The 13502-nt window shown below is 39.5% G+C and overlaps 1 protein-coding gene across 2 annotated transcripts in view; it reads left to right on the top strand.

Annotated features, from left to right (window-relative positions):
* The first annotated feature begins 2218 nt into the window (after nt 1-2218).
* MYH7B (myosin heavy chain 7B) overlaps nt 2219-13502 on the top strand; it is an 82348-nt gene continuing 71064 nt past the window's right edge. For both annotated transcript variants that reach the window (XM_073606591.1, XM_073606592.1), the window contains exons 1-2: nt 2219-2346; nt 11512-11674. In XM_073606591.1, coding sequence (XP_073462692.1) covers nt 11575-11674 — 100 coding nt within the window. In that variant the 5' untranslated portion in view covers nt 2219-2346; nt 11512-11574. The remainder of the gene's footprint in view (nt 2347-11511; nt 11675-13502) is intronic.

Below are 13502 nucleotides of genomic sequence, written 5' to 3'. Positions count from 1 at the left end.
GCCGGCGGTCGCGATGACCGCCGGCCACGAATGATCGCAAGCACGAGAAGCAGAACAGGGAAGTGTGTGTGTAAACACACAAATCCCTGTTCTGTTCTGAGAGGAGTGACAGATCGTGTGTTCCTATTAGCTAGGAACCACGATCCGTCACTTCCTCTAGTCAGTCCCCTCCCCCTTCAGTTAGAAACACATAGCAGGGAACACAGTTAACCCCTAGATCGCCCCCTAGTGTTGACCCTTTCCCTGCCAGTGACATTTTTACAGTAATCAATGCATTTTATAGCACTGATCGCTGTATAAATGCCAATGGTCCCAAAAATGTGTCAAAAATGTCCGATGTGTCCGCCATAATGTCGCAGTCCTGATAAAAATCGCAGATCACCGCCATTACTAGTAGAAAAAAATAAAATAAAAATGCTATAAATCTATCCCCTATTTTGTAGACGCTTTTGCGCAAACCAATCAATATACACTTATTGCGATTTTTTTTTACCAAAAATATGTAGAAGAATACATATCGTGCCTAAACTGAGAAAAACATTTGCTTTTTTTTTTTTAAAAAATGGGGATATTTATTATAGCAAAAAGTACAAAATATTGTGTTTTTTTCAAAATTGTCGCTCTTTTTTTGTTTATAGCGCAAAAAATAACCGCAGAGGCGATCAAATACCACCAAAAGAAAGCTCTATTTGTGGGAAAAAAAGGACATCAATTTTGTTTGGGTGCAGCGGCGCACGACCGCGCAAGTGTCAGTTAAAGCGACGCAGTGCCGAATCGCAAAAAAAACGCCCGGTCATTCAGCAGCCAAATCTTTCGGGGCTGAAGTGGTTAACACACATTGCAGAGGCATTTATATTGCTTCAGGCAACACTCCTCAACCGCCCTGTGCTTTTTAGGATTTGTACAAAGCTAAAATAGTAAATGATCACTTTTGACACTTTGCAATCTCACCGCATGTGGTGCATTTTAATAGAAGTGAATGGAAGTGGTTTGGAATCCCCAATGTCCGCTGAACCCTGCAGGCAGCGATAATTTTGCCTTGACGCAACCCTAACACTGCAATGTGAGCACCTCCATCTGTTAATAATTTTAAGTGGCGTTGATAGGCAGCCAGTAAGTGTAAAAACGAGACCCAACCGCCTAATTTCAACGCCTGTGTGAACGCTCCTTTTTACATTCACTTTTGCTTGAGACACTAAGGTCCATACACATTTCAGCAGGAACTGGCCAAGATTCAAACCGTTAACGGGCAGGCTGAATGTACCAAGTTGATCGAGCGATCAGCTTGGGTACAACAAGCCTGCCGGATACTCTTGCAATTATCGCTAGTGGCTGCTATAGCCGCAAGCGACAATCACTGTCTTCTCCCAGCGGGGACGGCTTCCTCCACCCTCCCCCCCTGATGGGAGAAGGCAATGGCCCAGCAGGAAGGATTCTCGCATCAACACTGTCTGTGTTGATGGGGGAGTCGAACAAATTTCTTTCCAGCAACCCGTGGTTGCAGGAAAGAGATTCTCTCTGTGTATGACTGGCCTTACCCATTCTGCTGAATAGAGTGGTCATCAGGATTACAGTGTTCCTCCATTGTGGAGACATTTGACCTCACTTCCTGTTCCAGTGACATGACAGAACGTGAGGAGAAATGTCCTTAATAGGGACACAGACAGCAATCAAAACTTGACAGGGGTTATAAAACTTCCAGATCCGGCTAAAAAGAAAAGATTCTTTGAGGAAATTCTCCTCACTTTCCATCCCAGCAGCCTGACAGAAAGTGAGGGAAAATTGCCCCAACGGGGACACAGCCTGTAATGAAAAACGTGACGGAGATTGTAACCTCACTTCACCCTGAGGAAAAAAAAAAAAAACATTTTTTTTATGATGATCTGTGTCTCTGAGGAATGTAAAACTTCCTTTCATATGCCCAATTTTTTGGGGTATAAAGCTTCACTTTAATGACTGGAATTTGCAGATCATTAACACACATTAGCTGTACATTAGGCCACAAGACATTTATGGCTATAAAAGCGTATATTGCCAAATGAGCCTGCACGGGCGTCCGACATACACGGAGGCACGTAGCAGTCAGTCATTGCTGGTGGCTGTGGTGAAGTGTCCCCCCCCCCCCCTCCAACCAACAATTTGTGAGGTAAAAATAACCTCCTAAGCAGCGATAAGGTCGGGAGTTTGCCTTTTGTGTCGGTCTGGGCTGAGGGGGCCAATGGAGCTGTATGTATCTGACACATGGGAATTTCTCACATATCTGCCCTCTACAGTGACCTTCAGCCACACAATAAAAAGAGACTTCAGTGTATCTCAGGCACTCAGCCTCTCCGTCCTGTAGCCAAGGTTGGTAGCAGTGTGCTTGTCTGTGTGCTATGTACTAACCCCTGGAATAATGGCATTGCCGGCGCTGACAGAGAAAACTGAGCTAGCGCACTTTTTACGTAGGTGCCCTACTGTCCTGGATTTGCAGGAATTTTTCTACGTCTTGCCTCTCTGTGTCTGGACGTTTTTAGCTCCTGGTTTTTTGAAGCTGAACAACTAAAATGTAAACATTTTTTTATTTTATTATTTTTTTTTTTTAATTTATTTTAAGTTCCGCTCTTTTCTTTTCCCCTTTAACACTCTTCCAGCATTTAATTGAGAAAAAAAAGTATCAATTTCAAAAACATTTTATAACCGCTTTTGTAGCATGCCAAGATAGTACCCAAGACAAATGAATTACAGTAAATATGTGTGCATGGAATGTGTGATTTTTTTTTTTTGGAAAGTAGGTACTAACAAGGGACCGGCCTGTTTTATATTCCATCACAAGTCGCAACAAGAACCAGGCTCTCTTTTATCCCTTTCTCATATGAATATAACTGGTTTGTGTTCTGCGGCTTTCTATCTGTAATTATATGTACCCTTGCCCCACTTAACCCCAGTAAATACTTTTCAATCATCTATTTAACAACGGTAGGAAGAGCGGGGATGTGTACTGATCCATAGCAACCAATCAGAACTCATTTATTTCTAGGCTGTTCGCTCTATGATGCATGCCGAATTTTTTGATATTATACACACAATTTTTTTTTGTGCTGTCATTCCATTACGATTAATAATAATATTATTATTATTATTATTGTTAATACATTGATTATTATACAGGATAGAGGGTAAGGGGGGCTTTGCTCATGAGAGCTTACAATCTAATTATGCCTAATAACTAGCCTTGTTGTGTTTATGTTTTTGTCTTTTACATTTTTAACATTTTATTTAACAAACATTTTAAATTATCTTAGTATTTAAAATTGTATAACTTTTTTTTTTATTGTATAACTTTTTTATTTTATTTTTTTTTATATATATATTTTAAACAGACAATTCATTTTTACCTAATTGAAGTTTACTTTAAATCTATTAGATTTTGACAGCTATTCGTATTTAGTTCCCTAAATATTTAGCAAAGATAGTTTGTTTACGAAATATAACTTTGTATGGATAACTATCACTTGTCAGTGTTTTTTTTTTAATGTTTTTTATTGTTTATATTTTTATATCAATTATATTTTTATATAAATCAATTCTGTATAAAGTTACAGAATATTTAAAATACAGAAAATGCGGCTTTTTTTTTTAAAGAAAATGTATAGGGAAAGCAGACAGTGCAATCAGTAAGTATAAAAAATGGTTGTGTGTATTCCACAATAGAGAACTGTTTCCTTCTACCACTTTTTATATCTTTTGCAAAGATAAATAAACAAGCCATCCTGGAACACCACAAGTGTGTCCATGCCCTTGCACAGCCTCCCCTGATTAGATGTAATATTATGTAACACTTCCTGGCAGTCTATTGCGATTACATTTTCCTAGTTATTTATGTCTATGCAAGTTACTTGCGCCTAAATCATTATTTTTATTATTATTATGGATTATTTTTTTCAGATCCTTTTTATAGTATAATATATTCCATGTTTACAATCTAAAACAAATCAACAGCAATTAATATAATCTGAAAAATACTTCAGTTATGGTAATAAACGTTTTAATTCTAATAAATGCTCCTAAATCATTCTTTTTATGCTTATTATGGATTTTTTTTTTCAGATCCCTTTTATAGTATAATATATTCCAACGTTTACAATCTAAAAAAAATAACAGCAATTATTGTAATCTGCAAAATACTTCAGTTATGGTAATGGTATATTTTAATAAACGTTGGTGCTGATTATTTTAGTTGCTTGCAAAATCAAGAATGTAGGGGACTTATATTTGTTGTAAGAGATTTTTTATTTATTTTTTTCATAACTTTGGAACTATCATGCAACTTTGACAAAAATCTGTGCATTATTTTTAACCAAGCAAACCCAGTATTTTTTTTAACTTGATATTTGTTTTAGGATATATTTTATTCACATTTTTTGGTTATAAGGTTGTAAACAAATTTAGGCCTTTAGTCAATAGAAAGGAGCCATAGCCAACTATTTTTTTTAATCAACTTATAAAAAAAAAAAAGGGGAAATTTTCAGCGCTATGGCCAAAAAGTATTCTGAAAAAAAGAAGAAAAAAGCTGATGACACAATACTTAGGTACTAAGTATATCAAAGTGAGAAACTAAACCATGCAGTGCTATAAATCTTAGCTAAGTGAATAGGATTAATCACAAGTGTGTTCAAAAGTATGCGCATAAAAATACTACAAATTATACGCACAAAAATAAATATATCAATTTATTATAGCCAGATTTCCAAAAGATAGAATCTTATTGGCTTTTAAGGGTTCTTGCAGCACTTTCGCATATTAAAAAAAAGTTGTCATTCTGTTCATTAGGGAGAACACCATTTGGTTGTAGCAGTTAAGCTCCAGTAAATATAATATAAATATAAATAATTCCAACAAAAATACAAATATATTATAAAATATTACTTTTTTTTATACATGAAAATCAATCAGTATTTGTCAGCGGCAATTTGGATGTGTTGGAATGAAAGTTTTAAATTAAGCCTGTTTTCCCCAGGTAGTTGCAGTGCCTTCATCTAAATGTCATATACTAAATATACAATATACTAAATATAATCACAAGGGGTGGCATTCCATGAACTGCAAATTGTCAGCTACTTTGAGCCTTACAGTACTTGGAACAACCGGGTGGGTAGACTACCATGTATTTTGTTAGGTGGTATCATTCTTCAAGCAGCTAAAGGTTACATAAAGCTAAACTTGAGACAGTTTTTTTTTTTTAAAAACATAAATGAATGAAGTAATGTTTTTATTAAAAAAAGATGAAGGCAGGCCATACATGGTCGAATTTCGAAAGAATTTTCTTTTGAAAATCAGAAAATTTGTGCGTTTTGTGATCCGATGATGCCACCATTGATTTCGGAAATTCGGCCAACCAAGCCTTCAATTTCACCTCCTGTTGCTACAGAAAAGAATTTTCGTGGCTGGGAATCTTCTTTTCTTTACGGGAATTTTCTTTTCTTGCACATTTCTTTTTCGATTACATTTCTCACACAATTCTCCCATCATTGATTAGAAAATCGTTTGTTTATCAAAAAATTTCCAACATGTCCGTTTACTCAAATTCGATGGCCGCACAAAAATCGGCTGTTGCTGCAGCCCACTAATGGTGCGAAATATGAGCGAAAATTCTTAGATAAGAGTTTCCAAAGACAATTCTTTCGAAATTCGACCCATGTATGTCCTGCCTTAATTTACTTTAATTGCAAGTAATATACTATCTGATTTCAGCCTTCTTTAGCCCCCCACTGGCAGAAGGGAGGATTGTACTTGCATTCATATATGCCGAGCAAAAAGATTTCCTAATAAGTTATGCTGCTTTTCCTTCACTATCAAATCACAGGTTGGGGGCAGGGGCGGCGGTCTAACTGTGTTGCTTAACTGTAGCAGAGAAATCAGGTCATCAGGCTGCCGCAAGCAGCTTCTTAGCACACCGGGGTAACTCTTTAAGTCTAAATTCACACCTTTGTGGTGCATTAACGCAAAGAGAGCTAAAGTGGGTTATTTAGCACCATAGGCATGCGCAGGGGTTGTACCAGGTGTGCCTAGGCACACCCTAATCACTGCATGCGGTGCCGATTTCCCCTATTGCCTGGGCTTCCCTTCCCCCGGTTGCACTCCCAGAATGGAAAGTGGGGGAAGGGGCTAGTAAACATGTCATTTACCAACCCCTTCCTTTTCTAAATGAACACAGTGAACATACTCACTCACTGTGTTCATTCATAACTGAAGCCTAGTGAACTAGGCTTCAGTTTGTGAATGAACATGAAGCCGCTCAGCACAGAGCACTTCGCATTCATTGACTGTCCACTGCAGCTGAGGCTGCAGAGAAAGGCATGTGTGTTTGAGCTTTGGGGTGCCCACCCTAATGCAAGTGGCTGGGCACACCTATGCTTGGCACATGTGTGTGTTTGTTAGGGTAGCCCGTTCATTTAAATGGACTCTGTAGTGCATGAAAACGCACCAGAAAAGGTGCATGTACTTTTTTTTTTGAAAGGCAGCACACCACAATGCGTGGTACAGTTTATTGTGCTTAGCCACAATGTGTGTTGGCAAGGTGCGTTGGGATGCCATTAGGAATGTGTTAGTTTAAAAAAGTTTAAAAAAGGTACATACCATACCATACCAATTTGTGTGTCCTTGAGTTTTGCTGACCACTCATGTAGTCTTGTTCAATAAATACAGTGCCTTGAAAAAGTATTCAAAGCCCTTGAAATTTTCCGCATTTTGTGATGTTACAACCAACAACGTAAATGTATTTTATTAGGATTTTATGTGATAGACCAACACAAAGTGGCACATGATTGTGAAGTGGAAGGAAAATTATAAATGGTTTTCAAATTTTTTTACAAATAAATATGTGAAAAGTGTGGCGTGCATTTGTATTCAGCCCCCCGAGTCAATAATTTGTAGAACCACCTTCCGCTGCAATTACAGCTGCAATTCTTTTTGGGGGATGTCTCTACCAGCTTTGCACATCTAGAGTGACATTTTTGCTCATTCTTCTTTGCAAAATAGCTCAAGCTCTGTCAGATTGGATGGAGAGCATCTGTGAGCAGCAATGTTCAAGTCTTGACACAGATTCTCAATTGGATTTAGGTCTGGACTTTGACTGGGCCATTCTAACACATCAATATGCTTTGATCTAAAGTTAAACCATTCCATTGTAGCTCTGGCTGTATGTTTAGGGTCGTTGTCTTGCTGGAAGGTGAACATCCACCCCAGTCTCAAGTCTTTTGCAGACTCTAACAGGTTTTTTTTTGCAAGTTTGCCCAGTATTTGGTTCCATCCATCCTCTTATCAACTCTGATCAGCTTCCCTTTCCCTCCTGAAGAAAAGCATCCCCACAACATGATGCTGCCACCACCATGTTTCACAGTGGGGATGGTGTGTTCAGGCTGATGTGCAGTGTTAGTTTTCTGCCACGCATAGCGTTTTGCTTTTAGGCCAAAAAGTTAAATTTCGGTCTCATCTGACCAGAACACCTTCTTCCACATGTTTGCTTTGTCCCCCGCATGGCTTCTCGCAAACTGCAAACGGGACTTCTTATGGCTTTCTTTCAACTATGGCTTTCTTCTTTCCATAAAGGCCAGATTTGTGGAGTGCACGACTAATAGTTGTCCTGTGGACAGATTCTCCCACCTGAGCTGTGGATCTCTGCAGCTCCTCCAGAGTTACCATGGGCCTCTTGGCTGCTTCGTTGATTAATGTTCTCCTTGCCCGGCCTGTCAGTTTAGGTGGACAGCCATGTCTTGGTAGGTTTGCAGTTGTGCCGTACTCTTTCCATTTTCGGATGATGGATTGAACAGTGCTTCATGAGATGTTCAAAGCTTGGGATATTTTTCTATAACCTAACCCTGCTTTAAACTTCTCCACAACTTTATCCCTGAACTGTCTGGTGTGTTCCTTGGCCTTTATGATGCCGTTTGTTCACTAAGGTTCTCTAACAAACCTCTGAGGGCTTCACAGAACCGCTGTATTTATACTGAGATTAAATTACACACAGGTGGATTCTATTTACTAATTAGATGACTTCTGAAGTCAATTGGTTCCGCTAGATTTTTTTTAGGGATATCAGAGTAAAGGGGACTGAATACAAATGCACACCACACTTTTCAGATATTTATTAGTACAAAATTTTGAAAACCATTTATCATTTTCCTTCCACTTCACAATTATGTGCCACTTTGTGTTGGTCTATCACATAAAATCCCAATAAAATACATTTACATTTTTGGTTGTAACATGACAAAATGTGGAAAATTTTAAGGGGTGTGAATACTTTTTTAAGACACTGTATGTCTTAGTCTTAAGTGTACTTACCCATAACAACCAATCAGAATCTACTTGCTGACACCAGACCAGTACAGTATGGATTCTGATTGGCTGCTTTGAGTTACTACGTTTAGATATTAGCACTTTGGGAAGAAGAACTCTTTATTGCCTTATTATTTATTTACTTATTTGTTGACTGTAAGGCCTATACACAGACATTGGTTGGAAGATTCAACTGCTGCATGAATTTGCTGTAAATTAATCATGGCATAAACATGCACAATCTCATATGTTTAAACCCTATGTAGGCAGTGGCACCCTGATGATGGTGTCTTCTTTGAAGAACAAAGAGGTTGTTTAGTAAAAAAAATCCCATTGAAAATGGTTTTCCTGTGTGTCTGCAAAGGTTCTCATTCATCCATTTATCTATTAGTAGTTAGTCAAATTTAACTAGACTTGTTCTTTAATGTTGAGGATGTTCTGACACTCATTAGAACTGAAAAATTTGGCTTGTATAAGTTACAGAATGTTTTCAACATCACAGAACAAGTCCAGTTGAATTTGGTTACCTACAACTAGTTGTTTTGCCCAAGATTAATCCACCTAGGGATGTATAAACAAGGTGGTGGTAGCTTGTGGACATTCAGAAATGTATCATTTTGACAGGATCGGGAAATTATCCTGTTATATCTGTGGGTCCCCTGACGGTGATTACCCCAAAGATTCAGCAGGTCAGCTTAGTAGTTTATAGGTATGGTTAATTCCTTGACGAGATAGGGTGGTAAGAAGGTGGATAAGCTGCCAACAAAACAGCTCCCGAATGACCGATGGAACTTTTATCTCCCTACCAAACAATAAATTGCAAGGTTGAAAAACGCTACAAAGTATAAGTTGCTTGAATTTCACATCTGTTAACCCTGGCAGAAAAGTAGGGTTGTCAATCACTGGTTATAATCGAGAGAAGGCAGGGTCTGAGATGACGGCATCCTTGCACAGTTGCAAGACCCCCAGAATAGTTCCTATAAGGGGATGGCCACCGAGGATGTGCAAACTGGAAGGTTCAAGCCAGGATAGACATTGTAGGGGAATGTCTGTGGAAGATTGTTTATGATAAAGCCACTGTTTGAGGCCGTTGTCTCTACACCAGGAGAGTGCTCTAGCAAGGTGAACCGCATAAAGAAACACCTTTGTTTCTAATGACCTAAAACATACACAGTGCACTTGGAAGACCGTGTGATCTTAGCCAATGCAGGGCATAAGCAGCATTTTTTTTATGATGAACCCAAAAACGCACCACCTTGAATGCAGGCCAGGGACAGACTAGATATGAAACCACCACAATCTCCTAAAAAAAACAGCTGCACTTGTGTTTTTATGTATATCAAGATATTTTTACACTCAAAATGATAATTTGATTTGGTGATGCTGTCATGTGACCTTTTTAATGTAGAGTGTGGTTTTTATTGAAAAGTCCAGTTTAAGATATAGCCCTAAATCTTTAGTAAAAGGTTATTGTCTTGACCTGTTTGGGGCATACTATGTAATAATGTATATAATTAGGATTGGGGGTAGTCAGCACCTGTTATGTGATTGCACAGGGCACATTGTAGCTGCCTTGTGAGCACAGAGGACAAGGTCAGGGTACACGGTATAGTGGACATAAACAATGAGTTTAACCTCAGGCCTGAGCTTGGCTTCCCTGACAAGTGTGGGATAGGGTTACACAATCAGGAACATGTCAAGGAGCTGAGGTCATGTATGTGTCCCCAGCGTCTTGCTGTTTTAAAGAAATGTTTTTATTGTGTTGGATTACTAAGACACTTACAGTGTTGCCTTTAACTCTGAGCCAACAGCTGCAGGCTCTAGAGGTTTCAGCAGCTACAGTATCAGAGGTGCTGCTTCTGGTGTAACGGCTTGACAAAAACAAGTTTTATGATGACCATGAACTAGTAGAATTTTGTTCAAAATTTTTCATTTTCAGAATGTTCGTTCAACTTTCTGATCGTCAGTGGGGCCAAGTTGACATCTGATTTTTGACCGCAGTAATGAGAAAATTGAACAAAATCGAACAAATTCTAACATTGCATTTGGTTTTTGTTTGGTAAAGTCTGTTCATTGCAGTATTGGATTTTGAATGATAAACATCATGTTGAATGTACATATAAGAATTTTTGTGCAAATATTTGTATGAATGTACAAATGTTCAGTAAAAAATCTACTAGTGTATGGCCAGCCTTAGTCTTTTATGATCTTTTTAGAAGTCAGTATAGGTGCACTAATACGGCTACAATCACCTAAAGCAGTGGTCTCTAAACTCTGGCTCTTTGCTTGCCCTTTGGGCACTATTCTATCCAATGACTCCAGCAATGGCACATAATTCCTTCCCATGACACCAATGATGGGGCACTATTCCTTCCACTAACATTAACGACGGGGCACAATTTTTCCCAATGACACCAATGATGTGGCACAGTTCCTCCCAATGACACCACCGATTGGGGCACAATTCCTCCCAATGACACCACCAATTGTGGCACAATTCCTCCCAATGACACCATGGATTGGGGCACAATTCCTGCCAATGACACCAATGATGGGGCACAATTCCTCCCAGTGACACCAATGATGGGGCACTCTTCCTCCCAATTACACCAACAATGAGGCACTATTCCTCCCAATGACACCAATGATGGGTCATTATTCCTCCCTATAACACCAACAATGGGGCACTATTCCTCCCAATTACAGCAATGATGGGGCACAATCCCTCCCAATGATACCAAGGATGGGGCACTATTTTCCCCTTTTACTAAAGATGGGGCCTTATTTACTCACAATGACGCCAATACAGTTTCTACTCCCACTTGCCCGAGTCTGGCCCCCTAAAGTCTGAAGGAAAGTAATCTGGCCCTTTGTTTAGAAAGTTTAGAGACCCCTGACCTGAAGCATTCAAACGTATCCGATACTAAAAAAAAATATGCAATACATCGCAGCTTACCAGTCCTTAGATGTGATGGCTGCATTCACCTAAATTTTTCAGGCTCTCTTTCCATTATTTTCACATGGCAATCCTCTCAGTAACACACTTCTGCTCTAGGGTGACAGCACTCGCCCTTCTGTATCAGGGCAACAGAAACAATATAGGAATAGGGAACCCCTCTTCTTGACTGTATAAACAAGCTGAGCTATATCCTGCATTATATAATAATGGTGTAATAATTCCCTCTTTTTTAGGGGTGAGGAGCATTCTGGATATTTCTGTTTCTGGTCCTTTTTTATCTCGCTTCGTCTTCCATCATGTCGTCTCTCCTGGATATGACCGAGTTTGGGGAGGCTGCTGACTACTTGCGGAAAAGTGACAGTGAACTTATGAAGCTTCATAACATCCCTTTTGATGGTAAGTATCAGACACAGCTAGATAAGTGTGAGGATACTGTAAATTAATTTCACGAAAAGGTGTAAAATGCAGGGACCAGCTACTGAGAGTGATATTTTTACATAAGAATCTTAAAAGGAATTTCTACTGAAGGCTAGTTTGGAACCTTTCATTGCTGGCCTCTCCTCCTGAACATACCACTTGACTGGCTGTCTTGTGCCTCCTTATCTGCATTCTTATTTCGAATAAATGATCCTGAAAGTATAAAGGTTGGTGGATCAACATTACAGCCAGTCAACCAGTATTTACCGATGGAGAAGTTTTCTGGATTTAAGTCTAACTCCATCTTTGGCCCAAACTAACTATTTAAGTGATAGCAAAGCAGGACTTAGGTTTTACATTTGTCTAGTGAGTGGGCTCCAAATCACAGATACCTGCACCTTTTAAATTCGTACTGGGCGCATTATTCCAGAGGCTCATTGGGTGAGAAATATTATTAGGCCCTGAACTCTCTCTCTAAAGGCCCATAGTATGCAACCAAGGAAGACACCATTCATCCATTCCACTTCATGCCCAAATTGCATTGGGAGGAAATGAGAGAAGCATTTCGCACTGCTCTGTGCAGGTAAGACAAGGAGTGAAGGAGATGCTTGTTGCCTGACACCATTGTATACTACAAAAGAGGAGTCATAGTCATGAAGAATGTCTCTTGTTTCTCACTAGGCCAAAAAGTGAGCAGTGTTCAGGTAAACCTTACAGCAAAAACAGGTCCCAGCACCCGCCTGAACCACATCTCATGTAAATTGGTCTCTACATCTTAAAGGGCCCTCATGTCACTTCACATTCAGCACAAATGATGTGTCTGTCCGCGCAAACCCCTTTAGATGAGGTCAAGCCTAGGGATGAGCTTGGGCGCATTCAGATCCAGGTCTAAGCCCGCCAGGAAGCTGTCACCTGTACCAGGCCAATCATCTTTGGCCAGGCAATTCCCCACCCCGCATCTACATGTATACTACGAGCATGTTTATGTGTATGTGTGGCTGCCGGGCAGGGAATGCCTCAGCTGCTTATGGTTGGAACAGTGCAAATGACAGCTTTCTAGAATGTTCTCTCATGTTGGACTAGGATGTGAACATGCCTGAGCTCATCTCTATTCAAAACCAGGAGATGATTCGCATTTCTTTCTCCATTAGGTGCACTTTGGTGGTGACCAATTAGTCAAGTTGGAGTTTTTTAGTGGATAGACTATTGCTCACCAAAGACACAAGTGGCACACTGCTTTTAGTGTGTCAGTATCAAACTGCAGATGGGACCCAAAGTTAAAGGACCCAAAGGTGACTGGTAGATTTATGTCAAACCACTTTGGAATTGGCCTGTCTTTCATGACATGTCTCAGGCTCTTTGTACAACCCCCTAAGTCTCAGTGGCTCTCAGTCTTTGATTTTATTTCAGTGCTGTGCACATCATTTTCAACTTATCTTAAATCATGAGCTTATAGAAATGTAAATTTGTATGCTCTAATAATAAAAAATATTAATGATAATAAAGAATATTCAAAGGTCAGTTTGCAAATCTGTGAACTTCAAGGACTTGTTTTATACTTTATTACCCAGCGATCAGTGGTGGACTGCTTTTCAGAGAGCATTTGACAGGCAGTGAGGAGATGCTATTTCACTGCCTTATTGTCTATTTTAACAACTAAAATCCCTCACCACTGTACCACATCTACATACGTTGCAGTTGTGCAGCAGCCCTATTTACTTGAATGAGTCACGTTCAGCTTGCAGTACTGTTCGCGGAACGTGACAGTGTGGATAATGTTTACCAGGCTGCGATGCAAAGGCTGTAG

This window comes from Aquarana catesbeiana, linkage group LG12, assembly GCF_042186555.1.
Source record: "Aquarana catesbeiana isolate 2022-GZ linkage group LG12, ASM4218655v1, whole genome shotgun sequence".
Lineage (NCBI taxonomy): Eukaryota > Metazoa > Chordata > Amphibia > Anura > Ranidae > Aquarana > Aquarana catesbeiana.
The sequence above is the reverse complement of the archived record's forward strand: the minus strand, read 5'-3'. Positions and strand labels throughout refer to the sequence as shown.